This window comes from Nelumbo lutea, chromosome 1 (assembly GCF_056320005.1).
Source record: "Nelumbo lutea isolate HS-2025 chromosome 1, American lotus-T2T, whole genome shotgun sequence".
Taxonomy (NCBI): domain Eukaryota; kingdom Viridiplantae; phylum Streptophyta; class Magnoliopsida; order Proteales; family Nelumbonaceae; genus Nelumbo; species Nelumbo lutea.
In genome coordinates, this window is record NC_142684.1 from 23,235,223 (window position 1) to 23,260,517 (window position 25,295).

At 39.9% G+C, this 25,295-nt stretch overlaps 1 protein-coding gene across 10 annotated transcripts in view; it reads left to right on the forward strand.

Annotated features, from left to right (window-relative positions):
- The first annotated feature begins 8,520 nt into the window (after nt 1-8,520).
- LOC148873945 (putative L-ascorbate peroxidase 6, chloroplastic/mitochondrial) overlaps nt 8,521-25,295 on the forward strand; it is an 81,837-nt gene continuing 65,062 nt past the window's right edge. For all 10 annotated transcript variants that reach the window (XR_016105683.1, XR_016105684.1, XR_016105679.1 and 7 more), the window contains exons 1-5: nt 8,521-9,005; nt 9,092-9,241; nt 14,246-14,366; nt 14,435-14,535; nt 14,614-14,701. Coding sequence is in view for 4 of the 10 variants with exons in the window: in XM_088966399.1 (XP_088822525.1) it covers nt 8,814-9,005; nt 9,092-9,241; nt 14,246-14,366; nt 14,435-14,535; nt 14,614-14,701 (652 nt within the window). In the remaining 6 variants the exon portion in view is untranslated. The remainder of the gene's footprint in view (nt 9,006-9,091; nt 9,242-14,245; nt 14,367-14,434; nt 14,536-14,613; nt 14,702-25,295) is intronic.

Genomic DNA, 25,295 nt, shown 5'->3' on the forward strand with positions numbered 1-25,295 from the left:
AAGAATTGATAGCCAGTTCCCTAACTTCCTTTTCAATGTTGATGGCAATTTCGCCTTCTGAGGTCGATGAGATACGGTCTTTGGACGAAGGGCTTCTGTTGTAGGTTACCAGCAGGGAGCGAAAGCTTCTAGAGGGCTTGGCAAAGGACATCAAAGCCAACATTGTGGTGGCAAAAAACGGCAACGGATGCTACAAGATGGTGTAGGAGGTGGTGGAAAGTGCAGAGGGATATTTTCTCACGGAGGAATTGAAGCATGAAGCACAAAATGACAGAAAAAAGGAAGAATAATTTGCTTTAATTTAAACAAGGGTTTAACTTTTTGTCAAAGGAGGGCATCCACGGGTGTGAGTTGCAGCGGTGGGTGGAGCAGAGGAGGGTAGACCGAGGAAGAAGAAGAAGGAGAAGAAGAGAAAGAAGAAGGGGAAGAGAGAGAGAGGGGTTTGTGGAGGAAAAATTGTTACTATTTGCGAGTTGCTGCGGCGGGTGGAGTAGAGGAGGGGAAAACGAGGAAGAAGAAGGAGAAGAAGAGAAAGGAGAAGGGGAAGAAGAGAGAGAGAGAGAGAGAGAGCGCGCGCGATTCGGTGAAGGGAGATTATGATGGCAGTGAAGAAATTCTGGTAGGTTTTGCATGACGGAAGACCTTGCTATAGAAGAGAAACATCAAACTCGATCTGTTTGTCTTGCTACAACAGGTGGTTCAATTGACTCGGTCTCATTTGTTTGTCTTCAGCGAGCAATGTCCACTGGGAAATGATGAATAAATCGAGATAGACTAATATTTAAAGGGGAAACACTGTACAAACACACTTAGCAGCAGTGGGTCTCCCTTCTTTTTTTCCTGTGTGTTTTAGCCGGACCAAGCAGCGGAGAGCAGCGGCGAATCTCCCCCAGTGTGGTCAATTTTTAAGCAGTAATGTTATGTTTGGTTTGAAGGAAAATGTAGAAAAAGGAAGGAAAAGACAGAAAATCAATACAAGGTTTGTAAAGGTTTCCTACCTTTTCCTTCAAACCAGACATAAGGATATACTTAATCAATTAACTAAACCATAAGGGTAGTAAAAAATGTACCATATCAAAATTTTATTGTACATATATAAAGGGCATATTCTATACAAATGTGCAAGTAAAGATAAGAGTTTTATTTATCAAAAAAAAAGAAAACAAAATAACAAGTTAACCTCATACTATATGATATGATACTCTACTCTAATTTTTATAACCTGTATCAAAATGAAGTATCTATACTATATTATAAAGAAATTAGGTCTCACGTGTATCTATACTATATTATAAAGAAATTAGGTCTCACATCATTAGCCCTCTCCTTCTCCTATTCCCCCTTCTCTCTTCTCTCCTTAAACCTCTCTCCTTTCTTCCTTACCCCTTTCCAACTCTCTCTCTCTCTCTTTACCCAAGCCTCCCAATAGGTCACGTGGCAAGGCTCTCAAATAGACCCGGCAAAAAGTTTACCAACTCGTGAACTCGACCCTAACCCACCTAAAAAAATAGGGTTAGGGTCCCCATGTTCTGACCCAAAAGTGTGCTTGACCTGAACCCGACTCGACCCGATTCTGTCTAGGGTGGGGTGGGGTATTATTTTGTATAAGTAAAACTTAAAGCTCGGATGGGGCGGGTGGGGTATTATTTTGTAATTATAGTTATAAATGAGTCCTATTATCAATAGGACTAGGAATAGGATTAGGCTAAATGCCTAACAATAAGCCTAGATAGGAGCCTAGGAGGCTAGGAGTCTATCTAGGATTAAGAAACTAGTTTTTAGTTTCATTGTGTCTTACTTTCCTTTATTAATTTTCTTGTTTTTTAAAAGTCTCTCTAGTCTTCTTTAATCTTCTCCATTCTCATTTTAACGTTTTAGCCAAAAGAAGAAGTTTATTTTTTTCAAGAACTTCAAAGGTGTTGGTGTTGAACAACAAGCCACCACAAACTTCAAGGTTTGTTTTCTTACTCTTTTTTTTCTATTTAATGTATTTAATTTTTACCTTATAATTTTTATTAATAGATTTTAATTATTTAATTATTTTTAATGGTTTATTTTGCATAGAATGATGAATGGTATAATTAATCTTTTCTTTTCTATTTAATTATTTTTAATGGTTTTTAATGATTTAAGTTATATGTTTCTAATGATGAATGAAAACAAATTTTCATAAAATTATTTTTTCATTTTTCTCTAAAAATATGATTTAAGGAATTGAAAATAGGATTTGCTTTTTTTAATTACGATTTTTTCCTAATCTTGTACATTTTCTTTTTAAATTCGAATTTTCTTTAATCTTCTTTTTAAATTTTATTGATCCAAAATGTTTTTGTTGCTTTTTTTAGCTAATGAATAATTCATTCAAAAATAGAACTCATAAAAATTAAAAAAATGATATTTGCTTACTAACTCATTGTCTTTGTTTTGTTTGTATTTTAGTTCTCAAGAGTAAATCATGTCTTCTGTGCACGTGGTTGATAGTGATGATGATTGTAATATCATGGAGGACTCCTCTACTCCTTCAAAAAACGATGAACATTTTCTAAGGTTTGAAAAGAATTTGAAATTATTGGAGGAGATAAATTTGAAGATAAAAATTTAAAAACAAAGTGCAAATATTGTTCTAAGGTTTACATCACCGACTCTTCTAATTTCAGACGTCACATTGAAATTTGTCCTAGGCGTAATTGTAAGGATGTGGGTCAATTGATGATATCTAAAGAATGGAAATTGGCTAGAAAAAATTGATCTTGAGGTTTATAAAGAGTTGTTAACATTATCTATCATATGACATGGATATCCATTTTCATATGTTGAGCATGAAAGGATAAGAAATGTTTGGTGCTATCTAAATGAAGATGTCAAAATATTGACTAGAAACACTGTTAAAGCATATTGTTTGAAAATTTATAAGAGAGAAAGAAAGACTTAAACTTGTTTTAAATAATGTTCTTAATAGGATTTGTTTGACATGCGATATGTGGACTTCTTCATTTACTCAGGGGTACCTTTGTCTCATTGCACATTATGTGGATCATAATTGAAAGTTGGATAGAAAAGTTTTGAACTTTTGTCATGTTCATCCTCCACACAATTCATTTGCTTTATATGGAAAAGTATATGATTTATTGAAAGAATGGGGAATTGAGCACAAAATATTCACAATCACCTTAGATAATGCAAGATGCAATGATAATATGCAAGATATTTTGTGTGATCAACTTAAATCTTCTTTGCCTTGTAATGGTGATTTTTTTCATATTTGATGTGGCGCTCATATTATGAACCTTGTTGTACAAGAAGGTTTTGAAGGTGATTGATGATTCTATATATAAAATAAGAGAGGGAGTGAAATATGTGACAAGATCGGAGGCAAGGAAAATAAAGTTTGAAGATTGTGCAAAGCGTGGGGGTTGTATTTGTTCCAAGGGTTTATGGTTGGATTGTCCAACAAGATGGAATTCCACTTATATGATGCTTAAAAGGACACTCATCTATCGTCGTGCCTTTGTTAATTTGCAAAGTGTAGACAAAAATTATATTTGGTGTCCAACAAATGAAGAGTGGTCAAAGGTTGAAAAGATTAATAATCTTTTGAAGCCTTTTTATGATATTACAAATCTTTTTTTGGAAATTGAATACTCAACAACGAATTTATACTTTAAAAGTGTTTGGAAGATTGAGTTGTGTTTACTTGAAGAAATGGAGAATCAAGATCTCTTTATAAGTGATATGGCACAAAGAATGAAAAATAAATTTGATAAGTATTGGGATTGCTATAGTGTGGTGATTACATTTGCTATGATACTTGATCCTCTTACAAAATGGGACTTGTGCAATTTTGTTATAAAAAATTAAATGAGGAAACTGCAAATGCAAAATCAACATATCTTTACAATCAGTTGTGCAGACTCTTTAATGAATATACAAACAAGAACTCTAGTGCATCATCATCAATTATACGTTTAGCAGAGAATAATGATGTTAGAGCTGATTTAGATGAAGATGACAACATTCCTGTAAGTTTAGTGTGTATAATGTAATTTAATTCCTCTATATTTCATTATGTTTATAATTTTTAAGACTTATGACTATTGATTTTTTATGTAGGAATTTAATTACTTTGAGAAAGAGCAATTAAATTCAAATAAGTCAGAACTGGATGTATATTTGGATGAATATAGACTTGATCACAGGCAACAATTGAATGTTTTTTCTTGGTGGAAGATAACCGGTATCGATTTCCTAATCTATCTCTTATGGCAATGGATTTATTAAGTATTCCTATAACTATTGTCGCTTCAGAATCAGATTTTAGTATGAGAGGTAGAGTTCTAACCAAATGGAAAGCTTCTCTTTTGCCAAAAAAATGCCCAATCTTTAATCACTACTCGTAATTGGTTATTTTGATATCATGGTCAGTTAAATTTTTATTTTGATTTGTTTCAAACATTATAATTTATTTAGATGATAATATATATTTTTATTTAATTATCAAATATATTTCTTACATTATTAATGCTTTAATATTTTATCTTCTTTGACTTAATGTAGTTGATGATAATGAGACCAAGGAAATGATGGGATTGGAGGTGCACTTTTCTAAGTTAAGCATTCTTCAAGGATCATCATCGGAAGCTTCAAAGAGTTTTAGGAGGAACAAATTTAGAAATGGTGGAATGTGTTTGAACTTAAAGTTATTTTGATTTTTTATTTAATTTTTATTGAAAGTTTAGAACATTTGCATATATATATATATATATATATATATATATATATCTTTTGGCCATCTAATCAGTAATCATCTATTTATGTTAGTTTTATTCTTCGGTATTTAATCTTTACTTTTCTTGTTGAATTTTTTAATTTTATAGTTTTTTGTAGTTGTTGGTAAATTTGTTGGAGGAAGAGTCAATCTTCCCTTTCATAAAGATCAATTGAATGCAAACTTTCTTTTCAAAGTTAAAATTTTAGATTAATTCATTTAATAGTTTATTTGACATCTTCAATTCTTCATGTTTCATTTTTTAAATTTTCAATAATTGATAGAGTTGAGCCAAATTGACCCGTGGGTCAACCCTAACCCGAATGTTTAGGGTCAGGGTCTAGCATTCACCAACCCGACCCAAATCTTGACTAGACCTGAAATCAACCCGGAAATGCATTGACCCAACCCACCCAACCCGATTGTCAGGTCTACTCTCAAATATATCTCATTAACACAAATTGTGTTAGGGGAAAACTTCCCAAAAGCACCTAATGCATAGGAAATTTGACAATTGACAAAATTGTTTCCCTATCACAAATGTCTCTCTTCTCCTAATATTATGCTCTATTTCTGCTTCGAGAGCAAACTTGCACAAACATTTCTACCTGTACAGTTTGTCTACCATGACATTAGTTTTCTCTCTATTCTATTCACAAGAGGTTTGGTACCATAGTTGGATGATCCTCTTCTTATCCCTTCGATTTCCAAGAGGTTTGTCAAGTTTGGTACCATAGCTAATCTTTTTCTTTTATTTTGTTCTATTAAGGGGGCGTTCTTTTTTTGGATTTTGAGGGGGGGGGGGAGTTGGTCAATGGGATTTTGGTTTCCATTGACAAAGAATCCCATATTCTTTTTTCATATTCGTGTGGGGAGTAGGGAAAGTTTATTTTCCTGGATATCACGTACTTGGATAAGTGATACCCATCTCCTAAGTGGATAAATAACTTTCTCACATAGGGGGAAAGTTGCCAACACTTGAATGAGACAAGAATGCCCATTTTAATAATGGATTTTTATTGCTAAAATGGTCATTGCCTTATTTACCTGAGAAATAAAAGAACATCGGTATGCACTTACCCGAATAAGTATTTCTCAGGAAAAAATTACCCAGATAATTACATTTACCCGGATAAATAACTTACCGAAAAGCGAATGAGGCCTAAGTAGAAATGATGCTAACTTCATCTCTGTTTCTGTGTTCAACCAGCTGGTATATCAAATTTCATATATAATCATAAAACATGATCTTCTTCACAATTGGCGGTTGATTTAGAGGCTTTTTGGGATTTGGAAAGAGTACATGAAGTAGGAGTTTGGTCCCATTTCTTAAGGACAAGAAAACGTTGATTTGAGTCAATCTTATTTCATTAATTTTCCCTCATTTCGTCTATTTCAAATTGGAAATTCGACTCTGTTAGGATGCTTTCCAAAGTCTACACAAATCATTAGGTGGCAAAGGGTGGGGTTTTATTGACCCAATACCTCTGCTATATTTTTGTAGTTGATCCCTCTCTTGTGTTTGCTATGTTGAGCGAAACACAATAACATATTAATGAGTTAAGAAGATCGCATAAATGGGTCGGATCCTTTCCATAAATGACCCAAAATTCGACCCATTAAATTCTTTACATTGTCTCAGTCTGGTTGAGCTACACGAACCAGTTGATGGTTTTGTTTCACAACAAATCCAATTGGTTCACATCAGTTTGGCTGCACAAACCAATTAAAGTTGGTTTGTTTCCAATAACAAGATTTCAAAGAGTTTAGTGTTACTAATTAACAGAAATGATTGCAAATTTCAAATAATTTACTGCTGATTACTATAAGTTTACTAATTATTTTAATAGAAATAACAGTATATAAATTATTTTGTTATTAACATTGATGTAGCTTAATCCGGCTGCTCCCTGCTAGAGAAGATCCGGCAGCTAGCAATGACGAAAACTGAGATTCCTGCAAGAAAGGAGTCAGAGATCTCGGGGGGGGTTTACCCGGCGGGGACACTCCAATGACTAAGTTAGCACTTAGTAGTAGAGAGCTTGATGATGATATCAAAGAGTTAGAGAGCTAGAGAGCAAAGATTACGCATACCTCTCACCCGTAGGGGGTTAGGTCTTTATATACTGGAGTCCTCGCGGGTTTGGTGGAGTGGTTCCTGGATCGTCGCTATGATGGGATCCATTTCTGTGTGGGGAAAATGCCACCAATTGGTAAGGTTGCACACCTCCACCTAAATCAGGGAGTGGGTGAGCTAATATAGTCATTACAAAGTATGATCCCGTAAGATGCGGAGTATGGTGGTGAGATCCTCGGGGTTGTCATGCGAAGGTCGACCTGACTAGGTAGTGAGCTGCCTGTGAAGTGCGGGGCTGCTTGGTGGCAAGCTGCCTGACATGCTCTGAATGCTGAAGTGCCTTAGTACTGAGGTGATCTCGCACCGAGGTAAGCTTGCCTCGAGGTGGATTTTTTCCGAGGTGGTCCATCGGTCTGGGTTCGATGTGTAGCGGACTTGATATCGTTATCCTGGTTGCGATATAATGTCGGGGTGATCTTAGTTCTGGATAGCTTCAGTTCGGGGTGTCAGGGTACCCGTGGTCGCTTTGTAGCGAACTGATCAAGCTGAGCTATCACTTGTGTTGAGTCACGTCCACATGTCTCTCTATTATGAGGTCGGGCCCAAATTCGGGCCCAGATTTTACTTCAATGCAGGCCGAATCTATGATAGCCCAAAACATGAAAGTTGTGGATTTTTCTCTTATCTATCCAGTGGATCTTAAATCAGTCCAATCGGAGTTCAGATACGCGAGTTAAACCTAGATTACTAAACGGTGCCGAAACTATGAAAAATCATCCGAATTGCCTTTCTTTGCTCCTGATGCCTTCTTTCATGCCCTGAACCGAAATACAAGAAATATGAGTCAAATTAAGACTTATATTTTTATACTCTATAATATATGTATGTATGCATATATGTTAATCAAGCCAAACTTTTTATAGGTTGAGCTTGAATTTGAATAACTAGTGGAGTTTACCTTGAGACTTGAACTAGATCCAAACTCAAGTCTAAGTATTCAATTAGAGCTCAGTTCAATTGCAATTCTATTCACTTGTGTGTTCAATTTAATTAAAGTTAGTAAGCCTAATTAACCTAAATAATCATAATTAAACTAATTATTTCTTATTAATTTAAAATCCATTTAATTTTTATTTAAAAATAATTAAAATGATAATAATTTGATATGTAAATTATTACCTACTTAAACTCAATAACGTAGTTAACCATAATGACCTAATTAAATTGAAAACTCTAATGACCCTAAGAATCCGAAAAATCTAACCAACCTAATTAAATTGAAAACCTGATTACCCCAATATAAGTGTAAAAACCTAATCAATTAATTAACCGTAACTAACTTGGCTCAATTGGAAATGTTACAGGGCTGTGTTTACTTAAATTTTGATAAACAAAAATCCGTGTATTTCATGGGAGCGACTAATATATTTATATACAAGTATATAAATAGATATATAGAGATTTTATTTTTACAATATATAATAGGGTAAATTATAGATAAATATCCTGTACTTTAGAGGTAGCCACAGATAGGTACATTTAACTTTCAATTGCAACACTTTGACCCTGAACTCTCAAAAATGTCTCCATTCATTATTATTTTGTCAGTTAAATATTACATAATATAAAAAATATCATTTTTGAGATCATTCTACGGAGAAAATGATCGTAGAATGCCATTGTCAAAAAATTTGAATATATGATTTGCTGTGGAGAGATCTTCGATTACGTGAGAATGATCTCAAAAATACAAAAAGAAAATTTTGACATGATGTAATTTTTAAATATTGCAATTGAAAGTTGAGAGTACCCATTATAATATTGAATTTCTGGACGGGGCTTGACAGTTGACACTGCGGGCCCAGGACGAAGATAAAGCTGCAATTGAAGCCAAACGAACAAAATCTGTTCTGTACTACTGCTATTGGTTTGGTCCAAGCCGGAACGTAACAAATCGAAGGAGAGCAACAAATGGCACACCGTGTCACTCCACTAACATCGTCAATGGCTTCTTTGGGTTGCGCTTGTCGTTTCTTCCCATCGGCGACCACAAGAGCTGAAGCCTATTCACTCCCTCTCCTCTCCCCTCCTCCTTCAACCCCTCGGTCTTCCCTCAAATGCCTCAAATCTTCTCCTTCAGTCTCGCCATTGTTCCTCAATCAGGTCTGTCGTAAGTACCCTTTTATCTCTCCTTTCTCTTGTCTCTCGGTTCATTGGTTGATCGTTGGGTGTGCTTTTTGGTCTCTCAGAAGTTTCAGAGGAGGGCGCTGGTTCACGCTCCCAACGCCGGTGGTGTAGTTAGATCACCGACGTGCTTCGCGTCTGACCCTGATCAGTTAAAGGGTGCTAGAGAGGATATCAAAGAGCTTCTTAAGACTACATTTTGCCACCCAATTTTGGTAACACTGAACTAAACTGAGCTGACATTCCATGTTCGTTTTCTAGTCAATTCCTTTATTAATGGTTTCGATAATTGATTTCCTTCAGCGATGGATTGAATGCTTATCTATGTCGAGTTAAATATTTTTGCTGGACAACTTGTTGTTCAAATGATGGTACATTTATGCAATGGTTATGTTTCTAATGGAACAATGGTGTAAGGCTATTTTATGTTTCAATTTAGTTCTCAAGTATCATTATTTGACTATTAAATGGGAAAAGCCTCCGTTTCTCTAATTGTATTTTATAATGATTCTGCAATATTAGTAACTGTGGAATTAATGGGCGTTTACAAGCTACTCAAACTATTGACAGTCATTTATGAGAGAACAGTAAGTAGAACAAACTGAATTCTTGCAGCTGAATTTTGCCAGCATAACATCTTTTTGAGTTTCAATTTATTGTTTGAACTTTGCGGTTTGAACTACAAATATCAATTCAAAGTTCTCTGATACATTTCCTGTATTTCGGTGGTTTCACCACCCAAGGTGCCACAGATGTTTCAAAATCAATTAGAGATTTGTGGGTGGAACTTGTTTTACGTGTTATAAATTTGGCTAGAAATGCTTATGCATATTGAATTCCTTGAAAGAAGATGACTGCACAAATTTATTGTATTCCTCCTTCCAAGTCAACTAGTCCTCTAGCCTTTTTTTCCCTTCAATAATCTGCTATTTTTCTTTATCCAAATGCACCAACATACATGGAGAGACTGAGCAAGGGGCTAGGTTCCAAAGAATGTAATCTTGCTTACTAAAACCCATCATAGGTCATGGTTGAATCAGGGCCATCATGCTACCAAGAATCACCCTTTACCTCTCAAATGAACCGATGAAGTGCACTCAGATCTTTATTTAATTAATTCACAATGAAGAAGAATATGGGAAACCACTTCTTCACAAGAATTGCTTATCATAGTGAATGCCAGTTCTACCCGTCCAGCTGTCCCTGTGGGTTGAGATAAGATTGTCAAGCAACCATCAAGATTTTATCCAAAAAACTGTCTACATGAAGAAGTATATTTTGGTAAGGATACTTGGTGCTCAAATCCATTGGCAAAGGAAGGATCCTTTTCCTTCACTTATCAAAGTAGATTAGAATGACTTGACTGAAATGACATCATTTGGGTCTAGAACCCACATCCTTCCATCCTTATGACTTGGGATCAATCTTTGAGAGCTGGAAATGACCTAGTAAGCCATTAAGCAGGCTGGTTTCTATACTACTAAATAGGCTGCCATTTTGTAGCACTACAGGTCCAAATGGCACAGAGAGGTCTAATTAGTTAATGCTGTTGTAGAAACATAGTTGGAGGAAAAATAAAACTTGAAGATAATGCTTCTTAATGATGCTTTCAAATCAACAATATTTTGTTCTCACAATGCAGATTATGAACAAGACATCCATGTTTCTGTTTTTATTGTTTCTATTGGAGTCAATAATCAGGATTCAGAAAAGGCCCTTAATGATTTGCAATTGAGGTAGGAAATTCTAGTGAAAAATTGATCATTGTGTTTGGGGAAAATGACTATAGGTTTCTTCTCTAGGTATATAGGCAGAATTGTAAGGAGAGGATTAATGTGACATCTATAGTGGTTGATTTAAACTTAAGATTGTATCCTCAACCTGATCTTAAGGGGTATGGGTTGGATATTAAAAGTTCAATCCTTCAGTACCAGCTAAGAGGGAGAGCATTGTTTTAAGATTCATACTTTTTTTGTGATAAATATTCAAGATTAATGCTCTTCAATAGGAGGTGTGCCTTTTCCACTGCTTGCAAGGAAGATGAGGATGTGGGAATTGGAATAGCTGAGTATTGGATTTTGTATGGAGGTTTTTGGCATGAGCCTTCATCTCCAAAAGAAGTTTTAAAATGGCTATCTTGTTCTGGAAACAAAAGTTAAAGATTTCTGGGCGTCAATTCCTTTTGCAATTTATTGGGGAATTTGGAAATAGAGGAATAGAATAATTTTTGAAGGTAAGAGCAGGGATACTAGAAGATTGGTTGCTGACATTGGGTTGTTGATGATGGATTGGTTACTTGTCCACATTGAATTTAATGATATGTCAAGGAATTCTTCTAGATCAGTTTTTTGGCCTAGTGGAAATGAGATTTCCGTGTGTTCATTCAAAGCCAAATGTATATTGTATTTTATTTTTTTTTGCTAATAAAATGAAACCTTTTCATTATGAGGTATTCCATTTACAATTGTAGTTATTTATGACTAGTAGGACCTCAGATAATGTTATAGGGCATTCAAATGGTAAGTGAGGCTTACCATGAGAGATCTAGATGACCAAGTTCCTTATAGACCTAAAATATCCTAGCTAAGGGTAAGTTTGTGCAACTTACTTATAATGTTAGCACATGGATGGTTATCATAAGATGGTGTGGCATGACCTCAACTATTGGGGTGAGACTCTAGTCTACCATGTGGGTGTGTATTAGGATACACACTGATAAGATTCAGTTGAGATTGATTCATGAAAGGATATCTTGTCATTGTTGCATGAATCTCTTAAATGCAAAACCCTTTTAGTCATTGGACTTGAGGAGTTATAGGGTTGTAGGGTTATGATTAGTCCCTTTGATATACCAGAAAGATGGCTGCTAAAGACCTATGGCTATGAAACTCCACATGTTGGGTATCTGCAAGTGATTCTATGGTTCTAGGAATCCAATAAGGGAGGGGTGCAACTTGGGTGGGTTAGGTCAAGTTGAGGATCAACCCATGCCCAACTCTAAGTCTTAAACCTTAGGCTTGGGCCTAGCCCAACCCAAGATCAAGCCTGAGTTTACCAACCCGAGCCCAACCCAAACTCAAACTAACACATCTCAAGTTGGGATTGAGGTCAGGTAGGTTGGTCAAGCTTGAAGGTATTTTTTGAATAAAATTCATCTTCTGTTGGGCTTTGTAACCTAATTTCCATGCAGAATGAATTAAAAATATGCAAAAATGTCATTAACAAATGTATACATGCATAATTTGTACATGTATACATGTAGATGTATAATTAGAGAAAATATTTGTATATAAATAAAACACATAACGTGCATGTATATGTTTGTGCATGAGTATGAGTTTAAACTAATAATATACATATTGTAATTTGTGAATAACTAAATATAGTTTAGAGTGCATATGATAGTATAAATATGTAATCTATAGACATATTAGACCTGTTCTTGGGCCGGGCTCGGGCTTGGCTTTTGCCAAAATTTGAATGGGCCCAACTCGAAGCCCAAGCCTGACACAGTGTAAAATCAGGCTCGAAACCCGGCCCGTGAACAGGTCTAAGACATATATATGTTATAAATACATAACACAATATACACGTATGTAGGTGTGTATATCATAAAATATTGGGCAGGCCCGGGCTACCCAAGGCCTCAACCCAAGCCCAACCCGAGTTTAGGTCAGGCCCAAACTTTCTGGCCTAGACCCAACAAGAAGCTTGAAAATTCAAGCTCAAACCTTGCAAAAGCTTAGATTTGGCCCACCCAAGTTGCACTCTTAATTTGTATCCTCAGACAAGAGGAGAGTGTCATTGCCAAGAACTTAAGTTGAATCAGTACTTTGATAGAGGAATCTCAGTGAGGCTAGGGCTTTTGTGTGCCCTTGGGGAACACCGGAACACTATAATGAGTATGGAAGAATCCTAGTCAAAATGGGAGTCTTTGGGAGGAATCCTAGTTGCATTATGACTCTAGTATTTTGGTTCTATAGGAATTTGAAATGAATATGGGAGAGTCCTTGTGGCACTGGAACTCATAGGAAAGTTTCTCAAGGCTTGTCTTGCAATGTCCTAATTGAACTAGGAATCCCTGATATACCCGGGTGATTATATGCTAGCAACTACCTTGAAAGAGTTTTAAAGCAAGAAACTAAGTTTTGAGGGGGTTTCCTAGTTGGAGTAGGAGCGTAGGACTCTTAGTTAAATCCCCATGTAATGGTGATTGGTCCAAACAGTGATTTATGCGTAGTATCTCAATCAAATTTGGAGATTGTAGTGTAAAAAGATTGAGTTGTAACTTTACTTTGCATGAAGGGGTCAATGTGATAATTTCTAATACTCAAGGATTTGATTGCAAATGTGTTGTTGGACCTCTTTACATTTTTAGGAAGCCTTTCTAATTCTGACTATATATTAGAGAGAGTGGTTGGAAGTTCCAATATAAGAGCAATGAAATAAAGTATCTCCTTGGAAATCCTAATCCTTAAGGATGGAAACTCTAATAGGATCTCTCACACCCCTTAGAACTCTTCTTCTCTTAATATATAAGATATTAGAGAGCTCTGATGGGTGTACGATCATCTCTAAAGGAGAGTTTGTTGTACACTTTCTGGTGCCCAATAGATCCAGAACTAAGCGCTATAAAGCTGCAGTGAAAGGGAGTAGTGTGACTTCCATTGTGGGATACAACTTGGCCAGTTGGATGAACCAATTTAGTAGAGTTTTGCATCAAAGAATTATGGTTTGGATTTTGGACATGTAATTGAAGCTTCTACAGGTGTGAAATAATTAAAAATTAAAAATAGTCAAATACCCCTTGGAGATCTTGGGTTTATAGTGAAATCGATTGCTTTTCCTTTCTGCTATGTCACTTTCATGGCCATCTCTTGAGATGGAACTACGGAAGGGGCTATATCATTGTAATTCATTGATATATATATATATATATATAGTTGCTATTTCTTGCTGGTTGAGTTAGGTCTCAACCAAGAAAAAGAAGGCCATTACCCAATGTTGGTCCCAGATATCTGAAATTAAAGTAGTCAACAGTGTTCCGTCTCTGCCATAATAAGTGTAATAAGCCAATCTGTTAATTAGGTAATGTAGGGGATCAATAATCTTCTCCACTATGATATTTTGATATGCATGTCTCATAGAGGAGTGAACGGTGATAGCTTAAATAAAATGAAAATTTTCTTATGCATTATCATGATTTTATATAACTACAGGTTCGCCTGGGATGGCATGATGCTGGTACGTATGACAAGAACATTGAAGAGTGGCCAAAACGAGGGGGAGCTAATGGAAGCCTGAGATTTGAAATAGAACTGAAACATGCAGCCAATGCTGGTAATGGTTCTCCTTTTTGCATACTTTGTATTGGTGGATGGAAATCATCTCATAATCTGGTATTTCAGGTCTTGTAAATGCATTAAAACTTCTCCACCCTATCAAGGAAAAGTATCCTAATGTGACATATGCAGACCTTTTCCAGTTGGCGAGTGCTACAGCTATTGAGGTCTTACTCTTCTTCTTTTGGAGTTATGAAGGAATAGGGTTCGTGAATTAAATAATTGTTTTACTTGCTGAGTTCCAGGAGGCTGGAGGCCCCAAAATCCTCATGAAGTATGGAAGAGTGGATGTCTCTGGTTCTGAACAGTGCCCCCCTGAAGGAAAGCTTCCCGGTAAGATGATTTTGATTAGTGAACAGTACATGTACAGATGTTTTTAAACTACTCATCTTTGAAGGTACTTTGTTTATTTTCTATTTTTCTTCTTGTTTTGTTAACTACATAATCTTATAAACTTGTGAAGAACCATGGTGATATTAGATCATCTATGTCAAAAGATTTCAGAACAGAGCCCACCTTAAATCAATAAAACCTTGCACTGTGTTTGGTTTGAAGGAAAAAGTAGGGAAAGGAAAGGAAAGATAGGGAAACCTTTACAAACCTTATATGAATTTCCCTACCTTTCCCTTCCTTTCCCTACCTTTTCCTTCAAACCAAACATAGCCTTGGAGTCTAAGATCTGCAGATATGGCTGTAGAGATGTTGACAACAACTCTTCAGTGCCATTGATTTCTTTTTTGTTTTTTGAAATGGAAAAATATGGCTTTTGATGGAGCGCAATCTGGCTGGTCTTAGCTGTCAACGATTCTGCCTCTGACTGGAGCAATGGGGAGCTTGAAACGGAGAAGATGAGGGAACTCCGGGGGAAACCCGGTGAGATAACTCCGAAGCTCAAGTTAGTATTCTCTCAAAGGCAAAGTAAAGACTAGATGGCGCAAAGTTCACATACCTTGTTGTTGGGGGTAGGGGGCCTTTTATAACCACTTCGCGCACTCACTCCGAGGCCGCTGTCAGGTCGGGTATGATTATATCTGTTTCTGCCAGTTCGGGTGTCATCCTTTCTGCTGGGATAGAACCGCCATTGTTCCTTGTCGGGGCCGTCTCTGTAACTGGAGATGGCGGTGTCAGGTGGCCGTTTGAAGTGCGACTGTCAAGCGTCAAACCCCAAGTCAGTCAGGTGCGCCGCTCTTGGGTACGAACTTTCTCGGTGTCAGGCATGGTATGGTTTGTTCAGTTTGGCATCCTGGAGGCGAAGTGCTGGAGTGGTGAGCGAGGTAAAGTCTTGAGTTCGGAGGTATGTCCTGTATTGCCATAGTGCAGTCCAGTCCGGTGAGGTGAGTCCTGAACTGCTATAAGGCAGGCCAGTTCGGTGAGGTGTGTCCCGAAATGCTATAAGGCAGGCCAGTTCGGTGAGGTGTGTCCTGAACTGCTATAAGGCAGGCCAGTTCGGCGGGGTGTGTTCCGAACTGCTATAAGGCAGGCCAGTTCGGTGGGGTGTGTTCCGAACTGCCATAGGGTAGGCCAGTTCGGGTTTGACTTGGGGCCCAATGGAGACTTCGGGTTCCCAGTAGTGAGTTCGGGCTGCTGGTAGGGAGTTCGGACCGCTGGTTCCTCCCTTTGTTGCTCGCGCCTTAGGCGTGCTGTTGTGCCGAGCTATTGCCTTTGCCACGTGTTGCATAATTACGAGGTCGGGCCAAATCTTCCTTCATCAATTGCCCCCCACTCCTCGTGCCAAGGGTCCTGCCTTGGCGTGGGGAGTTTCGCGAGGTGCTTTGTCAGGGTTCTTCGGTTTTTCTCGAGTGTCCCAAAAGGAGGGAGACGCGCCTACCTGCTTACAAATGCTGACAGACGTGGCGGCGCGCGCTTATTTCAAATTTCAAAAATGCGCGCTGCTGGAAGACGTGACAGCGAGTCTTTTGATTTTGAAAAAAGCGCGCCACTACCGTTTGGAAGGTGAGGAGACGTGCGCTGGCAGTTGTCAGTTACAGAAAGACGTGCGCGACGCATTGTCAGTTTCAGAAAGACATGCGCTAACGTTTCGTCAATTTCAGAAAGACGTGCGCCAATTACGTCTCGGTCTTAGGGGACGCGCGGTCAGCGCGAATGCGGGTCGTCGGATTGGCTCTGATCTGCACTGTTGGTTCTTGGTTACTGTGGCTATAAATAGTAGGGGACCCCAGTTGATTTGTCACTTCTGCGATTTGCTTCTTGAGCTTGCGTCCAGGCCTTTCAGTTTGCGTCTAGGCTTGTTATTTCGCCTTCAAGGTTTTTTGCTTGTTCTAGTTTCTGGAGCCTTCAAAACTTTCTTCCGATGAGTACTTTCCTGAATCCACCTCTTCTCCTCGATGTCTAGTTTGGATAGCTCAGACGATTCTTCAAGTAGGTCTGACGTAGGTTCTACGAACCGAGTCGCATCTCCCAATGGCCTTAGTGATACTGAGGTGGAACTTGAGGACGACTTTGAACCCGTAGGCCGAGCTGCTTCGGGCAATTTGGCGTCTACCTCTCGTCGAGGTTGGATGCTAGATAGGTTTGGTCCTTCGACCATGACGCCTGAGGGGCTCCAATCTCTTGTTATCTCTTACAATTTGCTTGAGGGGTATGCCTATTTCATTCCTTCGGGTAGCTTTCCTTAGGAACATGGTCCTACTGAGATCGTGATTTTTAGGGAGCAGCTCGTTGCGGGGCTGCGATTGCCTTTCCACCCCCTTCTCATCGAAGTCATAAACCACTTCGGCGTTACCGTTGGCCAGTTTCATCCGAACTCTATTCGGAACTTGGTGGGGATAATCTCCCTTTTTTGCAAACAGGGCTTCCCTTTAGACTTGGAGATATTCTCCTCCATTTTAATGCTCAAAAAACAAGCGGGTTCTCTTCCCGGGGGTAGGCGGGCGTATTACCTGTCTCCTCGCCCGGGTTTTAAGCTCTTGCACGAACTTCCCAACAAGGTCCCGGCGTGGAAGCGGGACTACTTCGGGGTGCGAAGTGCACAAGGGTGGCCTTTTCAGACCGGGTGGGGGGAGGCCGCCCCTGATTCTGGTGTTACTCTCGATAAAGAGACGGTGAAGGGCATCCAACAATGGGCACGACTAGGGCTGAAATGTCATCAGTACCTAACGGAGGCCAAGCTTATTGCGGCCGGCCTGAGTTCGGGTAGGTTCCTTGCTCAGAGGTTTCTTGTTTCGCTTTGTTCTTTCGTTTTTTCTGATGCCGAGCTCTTTTTTTGCGGTGTGATGGACTCAAAGAGGACTCGTGGGGGGCGCCTGTTCCAAGGCATGAAGGGGAGGAAACGGGTCGCCAAGCGAACTCGTACCGAGCTGCCCCAGGATGAGGAGCCTCAAGTTCCAGACCACATGTTAGAGGATCCGCCCAGGGAGCCCGAGGTGGCTCCTTCAATGCAGGAAGCGGCAGGGGCCCCTTATGCTGAGATCACTCTCATGGGTGCTCCCACCTATTCTAGTGCTCCTGCTTACTCTGGGTCCGCTGGGCCCTCGGGCTTGGGAGCTCAAGGGGAGTTCAGGAGCGTGCTGTCGCCGAACTATGCTCTTCAGAAGATTAGGGAGGCCACTTTCCCCGAGGAGATCGCGGCGTGGACCAATCTTCCCTTGAACCAGATCGCCTGTCGTGCCGTAACTCATGCTATGGTGGTGAGTCAATTTCTTGTCGGTCCTCTTAACTTTTATCCTTCTTGCTGTCGTTCTCTGATCACTTGTTCCTTTTGGTAGGTGAACTCTTCTATTCACGCCTTAGCGGCCCAGGTGGAGAGAAGCTCGAGGCAGACGCGAGCTGCCGAAGAGGCTTTTCGTGCCGTCGAGGTGACTACCTGAGCTATTGAGGCGGCTCCTCATGCTGCCGAGGAGGCTGCTCGCGTTGCTATGGCCAGGCAGGCGAGGTCTCAGAGGGATGCTGAGGCCATGGGGTGGTTGTTGAAGGGATAGGAAATCCATCATATGGACACCCAAAGATTGCGGAATAAAGGGGGGCGAATTTCAAAAATTTTTCTCTCCCTTCAACTGGGAATCGAATTCCCTATTTAGAAAATCATATTTTCAAGGATCATTCTTGAACCATAAACTGAACCAGATCTGAACCAAAAGGAGTAGGGAGAGATGATACCTGATACAGAGAAATAATATCTCTCAATGAAGGTGTTCACGCCCAAGGTAGGATCCAAAATCTGCTCCCACTGAAGATGGCACAGTGTAGGGTGGAGTAGAATCAGCAGTGTTCTTCCAAAAGAACTTGATCCTTCTCAAGAATCACCTGGACGGCTTGTGAATACAACTCCCACCAATCTTTTCTCCAAAAGATTGGAATCAAGATCCAATCTTGATTTCTCCCAAGGAATGGAGATCGAACTGCTGTAGGCGGCAACTGCAGGAAGGAGGCGGCTAGAGAGTATTTGCAGGGAGCAGAATTCTCTCTTCTGTGATTTTAGCTCTGAAGACAAGACTATCTGTTGCTGATGATTGTGTGTCTAAAGGCTGCCGCCCCCTCTTCCTTTTATAGACTTAAAGGGATCAGCTCCTAATCCCATTGGGAGTTGCTAACCCAAATCATATTTGGATTAGAAGTCCCTTTAAGATATGGGATAACCCTTATCTTATCTGCAGATTAGATCAGCCATCTCCTAATCTAATTAGGAAGTTTCCAGATCTAAATCTCATTTAGATCTTGGACTCTCTGAGTGGATAGGGTGTGGGCCCAATCCTATCAGCTGATCTTATCTCAGAATTCGCCCCTTAAGTGACTAATCAAATTAGTCACCAGTAACAATTATGTCATCCACATATACAATTAGAGCAGCAATTTTACCTTCTCCTTTTTTCACGAACAGTGTGTGATCTGATTGACATTGCCTGTATCCTTTTTGCTGAACTGCCACATGGAATCTACTGAACCAAGCTCTTGGTGATTGTTTTAAACCCGTATAAGGACTTCTTCAACTTGCACACTTTCTGTTCATTGCCTTGGGCTAGAAACCCAGGAGGTTGAATCATGTACACTTCCTCTTCAAGGTCACCATTCAAGAATGCATTCTTGATGTCCAGCTGGTGTAAAACCCAATCCAGATTGGCCGCAAGAGAGAAACGGACTCTAATGGAATTCATCTTGGCAACAAGGGCAAAAGTTTCTGCATAATCAACTCCATACACTTGAGTATATCCCTTTGCCACTAAGCGAGCTTTATACCTTTCCACTGTTCCATCAGCCTTATGCTTGACTGTGAACACCCATTTACATCCAACTGGAACCTTTCCCTTAGGAAGGTCAACAAGTTCCCATGTGCCATTTTTGTGAAGGGCATTAATTTCTTCCCTCATGGCATTTGTCCATTCAGGAACTGAAAGAGTTTCTGCCACATTCTTAGGGATAGGGACACTGTCAATAGAGGTAAGGAAGGCACGGAATGAGGATGAAATGTTCTCATAGGAGACAAAGTTGGAAATGGGATGTTTAGTGGTGCACAATCTAACACCCTTCCTGTGAGCAATAGGACGGTCAAGATCATTAGCAGTAGAGGAATCATTTTCAATAGATTCAAGGACATCATTGGGAGCTAAAATACCTAAGTGAGTATGATCCTCCCTCGAGGAGTCTGGTGGCACTGGAGGTACAACTTCTAGATTCTCTGTAGCTCTTGGATTTGGCTGGCCTTTGCGACGACGAGAAAAAACATGAAAAGGTAGAGGGTCAGGGAGAGAGGGAAGCTGAACCAGTTTCTCCTCATGTCTACACTCCCCCTGAGGAGAAACAGGATAGAAAGGCTCATCTTCAAAGAAAGAAACATCCATGGAGACATAGAATTTACGAGAAACAGGATAAAAAACACAGTATCCCTTTTGAGTGGAGTAACCAAGAAATATGCAAGGTATAGCACGAGAATCCAATTTCCCACGGGTGGGAGACAGATTTTGGACAAAACACCAGCAACCAAAGACACGAGGAGGAATAGAAAGAAGGGGAGCCTTAGGAAAGAGAAGTTGATGTGGGGCTTTGTACTCTTACCGACGAGAGGGCATACGGTTTATAAGGTAAGTTGAACAAAGAACAACTTCAAGCCAAAACCGTTTGGGAACATTCATATGAAGTAGTAAACCTTGAGCCACTTCAAGGAGATGTTGGTTCTTCCGTTCGGCCACACCATTTTGTTGTGGTGTGCGGGCATAAGAGCTACGGTGAAGGGAACCATGCGAAGCAAAAAATTCCGTGAGGTCACTATGAAAAAATTCTTTTGCATTATCTGATTGGAAAATTTGGATTTCAGTTTGAAATTGAGTGAAGACCATCCGCTGGAAATTTTGAATGATTTTTGGTACTTCTTCCCTGGTTCGCATCGGGTATACCCAAGTAAATCTAGAATAATCATCAATGAGGGTAATGAAATACTTGTAGCCACTCTCAGATGGTAAAGTAACAAAGCCCCACACATCAGAATGAACAATGTGAAATGGAGATTCAGATTTACTATTTCTTTGAAGAAAATGAGTTCTACAATGCTTACTCAACTGACGCGTTTGACAAGAAAAATCAGAAACAGACATTGACTTAAACAGTTCTAGGAATACAACTTTCAAAGACTCAAAAGACAAATGACCAAGACGACAATGCCATAGATAGACTTTTTTTCTTACAGGACTGACTCATAGACTTTGTAACATGAAGACCAGCCTTATTCTCCAGCATGTAAAGTCCATCAGCCATACGACCCCTACCAATTGTCCTCCCCGAGGCCAGATCCTGAATCACACAATGAGAAGGGAAAAAAGTCACTGAGCCATTCAAGGAATTAGTAACACTACTAACAGAGAACAAATTAATGGGAAAATTTGGAACATGAAGAACATCAGAAAGGGTAAGGCCAAGAGGAAGAGAGAGAGTTCCTTGACCAGCTATGGAAGAGTATGATCCATCGGCTAGTCTCACCTTATCTCTTCCAGAAAGAGGATGATAGGTTTGAAAGTAAGAGGACGTACCAGTCATATGTTTTGATGCTCCAGAATCAATGATCCATGGAGAGTCAGGGGTGTGAGAAGCAACATGGAAAGCTGTGGCAGGGTTACCTGACGTAGATGCAAATGAGGTTGAGGGAGGAGTATCCATCTGACGAATTGCTCTAGAGCTCTAAATGGTCATGGAAGGAATTCATAATGTCCTCCCTCGGGTCAGGTCCAGTGAGATGTGTCTGAATCATAGTAGAAATGGGGGGCTGATGCTCCCGGGTAGCCATGTTGGCCATGTGATGTTTCTTTGTACTTTGCTGTCCGTACTTCTTATTCACCTTTGAACCTTGCTTCTTAGTCAGATCTTGAGCCCATTTTGGTTTCCCATGAAGATCTCAACAGGTATCTTTGGTGTGTCGGGGTTTCTGGCAATGAGTGCACCACAATTTTTTCTTATCTTCTGTTTTTTTCTGGAGATCTCCTTTCCGGGAAGAAGATCCCACACCGGTAGATACACCCCCTTTTGCAACTAACACAACAGCATCCCCACTAGGGTTGTTCATCAAATTTCTCCTGCTTTCTTCAGATTGTACAAGAGCATAGACTTCCTGAACAGAAGGGAGATCCTTAGAGCTGAGAATCTGAACCCTGATAGATTCATACATAGGATTCAGACCATGTAAGAATGCAAACACCCTTTGCTGGGAGACAAGCTGTTTGTACTTCTTAGCATCCTCATCACACTTCCAATCCACACTCTGGTAGTGATCCAACTCCTTCCAGGCAGATGTTAAGTCAGAGTAATAGACCGATAAACACCTCTCCCCCTGTCTACAAGTAGAAGATGCTGCCTGCAGTTGATAAATTTTGGCATAGTGTCGCAATTCTGAATATGTAGACTTTGCTTGTTCCCAGGTTTCATTCGCAGTTTCAACCCACATGAAATTCTTCCTGATTTGAGGTTGCATGGAAACCAAGAGCCAGGACATAACAATACTGTTCTCCTGATTCCATCTATCATATTCAGCACTCCCGGAGGATAGTTCTTTTATCCTCCCATTAATATAGCCTATCGTCCCCCTTGCAGTGATGTATAACTTGATCCCTCTTGACCACTCTAGGTAATTTAAACCATCAAGAGGGACAACAGCCATAGGAAATGATAGGTCACCCCCACCCTTTCCATTCAGCATTGAGGAAACTCCAGATGTGGCTGAATCTTCACTACTCATGATTTCGGGTTTAAGAAAAAAACTGCAACCAAAGGGGTACTTCCGTACAAGGCAATTATAGAAACAGGTCCTTCTGACCTACGGTTTCACTGGGAGCAAAGACTGAACACTGCTGTTGCAGTATTGGAACAGGTCTGTATAACCTACGGTCTTGTAGGAATCCAAAAAACAACACTGCAGTTGCAGTACATAACCAGGTCTGTATGACCTACAATTGTACAGAGGTCATATGACCCCCCAACAGAATGGAAAATACAAGGTAAAGTTCACCACACCCCTAATCGGTAGGCCTGGTAGCCGAACAGTCAATGACTGAGATCAATACAACATCTGCTTTAGGGCATCAACAGTCCATCAAAGGGGTAAAGAAATACAAAAAAATAAATTGTCGAATACAGCTGCTTTGTTAAATAAATACAGTCCATCAATAGTCCATCAATCGGCTGAACAGTCAATCCGTAGGGCAGTCGAACAGTAAATGAACAGTACCTCTTTTAACTTCAGATGATAGCCTCTCTGTAAACTAGAACTCCCTCTACGAACCTCAGATGATGGCCGCTCTACAGTCGAACAGACAATGAATACAACTTCTGGACTGGAAGATGAAAAGTCTCTATAACTTCTGGGTCGAACTGAATACAACTGATTAGTAATTCGATGGATATAGCTCTGGGAGATGAAGAGACTATCTGCTCGACATTAAACAACAGGTTTGCTTGGCACCACCCTTCAGGCCTAGACGACTTGCTCCAATACCATGTTGAGCAAGAGCAAGAGAAGAGAAGAGAAGAGAGGAGAGAAGAGAGGGAGAGAGGAGAGGAGAGCTGAGAGGACTGAAAGCCCTTTCAGAACTTAGGGGGCGAAAGAATGATATATTATTATTTATACTAGTACAGTCGAACAATATAAACAGAGGAGAAATTACAACAGTACCCTTATGGTACTAAACCTGAATACGTAAACAACTGACAACAACATCCATAGAGACATAGTATTTTCGAGAAACAGGATCGAAATGATGGTAACCCTTTTGAGAAGATGAATAGCCCAAGAAGACACAAGGGAGAGCATGAGGGTCAAGCTTACCACGGGTAGGACACAAGTTTTGAACAAAGCAACGACAATATCCAATGCCTGAGATGGCATGCAGTTGATGAGATAGGTAGGCTGAGAGGGTCTTGCCCCCCTGCTTACAAGTAGATGAGGAAGCTTGCAACTGGTATATTTTGGCATAGTGGCGTTGCTCTGAATAGGTAGATTTTTCCTGCTCCTAAATCTCAACAGCTGTTTCAGCCCACTTGAAAGTCTTCCTGACTGGAGGCAACATAGACAGTAACAGCCATGACATCACCATGTTGTTTTCCTGATCCCACCTATCATGTTCTGCTCCCTGAGACTTTGGTTCTTTAGTTTTATCATTAATATAGCCTACCTTCCCCTGGCTGTTATTTATAGTTTGATTCCCCTTGACCATTCTAGGTAGTTAAGACCATCAAATGGTATCACAGCCATGGGAAAACTCATGTCAAATCCCCCACTCACTCCACCTTGACTTGGGGACCCACTAGACAGAATAGAATCTTCAGAAGACATATTATAAGATTTAGGTTTCCGGATCAGGTCTGTTCAAAAGAGGTTACAGTTCAGCCACTGTTCAATTTCAGTTCAGTCAGTTCAGTCCCTAGTTCAGTCACAGTTCAGTCCCCAGTTCAAACTATAATTCAGTTCAGTCCCCAGTTCAGTCAAAGTTCAAACCCTAATTCAGCTCAGCCACAGTTCAGTCAAGGTTCAGCCACAGTTACAGTTCAGTCCCCAATTCTACAGTTCAGTCACAGCCACAGTTACAGTTTGGTCAAGGTAGCCGACCACTGTCTTATAGTTATAGGTCATTTTGACCTACACGGCTACACCGCCAGTTGATTGGGTAAAAAAAAAAAAGGATCACACGATCCAAAGTTCAAGGGAACTTAGCAGTTTCAGGTCATCTAGACCTCCAGAAAACACTTACCTGGGTACAAGAGAGTATCGCTCGATCCTTAGAAGATAGATTTATCTTCACAGCATCAGATTCTTCCTTCCTTTTAAGGGTTTCTTGGCACATGGCCAAGGAAGAAGAAGAGAAGATAAACGGAAACCCCTTCAGATCAGTTCGGTCTGCTTCTTGATCAGATTCGATCCACAACAAGAAGAGTCCAGAAAAGAGCCTTATCGCACTTTTTCTGATCTTAGAAGGTCCGCTCTGATACCATGTTTTCAGGACTGAGATATCAGAGAAGGAGAGGAAAGGGAGGAAGAAGAGGAAGAGAGAAGAACATTTTAGATTCAAAACTTAGAGCAGGCGGCTCCAGCTCTCTTTACTTTTTATATTAGGGCGACCCAACTTAAAACAAAAGGTCAGCAAAATTACAAGATTGCCCCTATGGCACTAAAGAACAGAAAAATATAAAAAACTACTAGGAGAACTAGCAGATTTCAACAAAATGTTTGTCCACTTCAATGTGCTTTGTTCTGTCATGCTGAAATGGGTTGTGCCATGGCTTTGTATTTAGCTTCTTCACTTGACCTCGCCACAACTGTTTGTTTCTTACTTTTCCACGAAACTAGATTGCCTCCAACAAGAGTGCAAACTCCTAATGTAGATCTCCTGTCATCTAGGCATCCTGCCCAATCAGCATCTGTGTAAGCCTCTAGTTTCAATTGTCCATGATCAGCAAATAGTATGCCTTTACCTGGATGTCCCTTCAGATACGC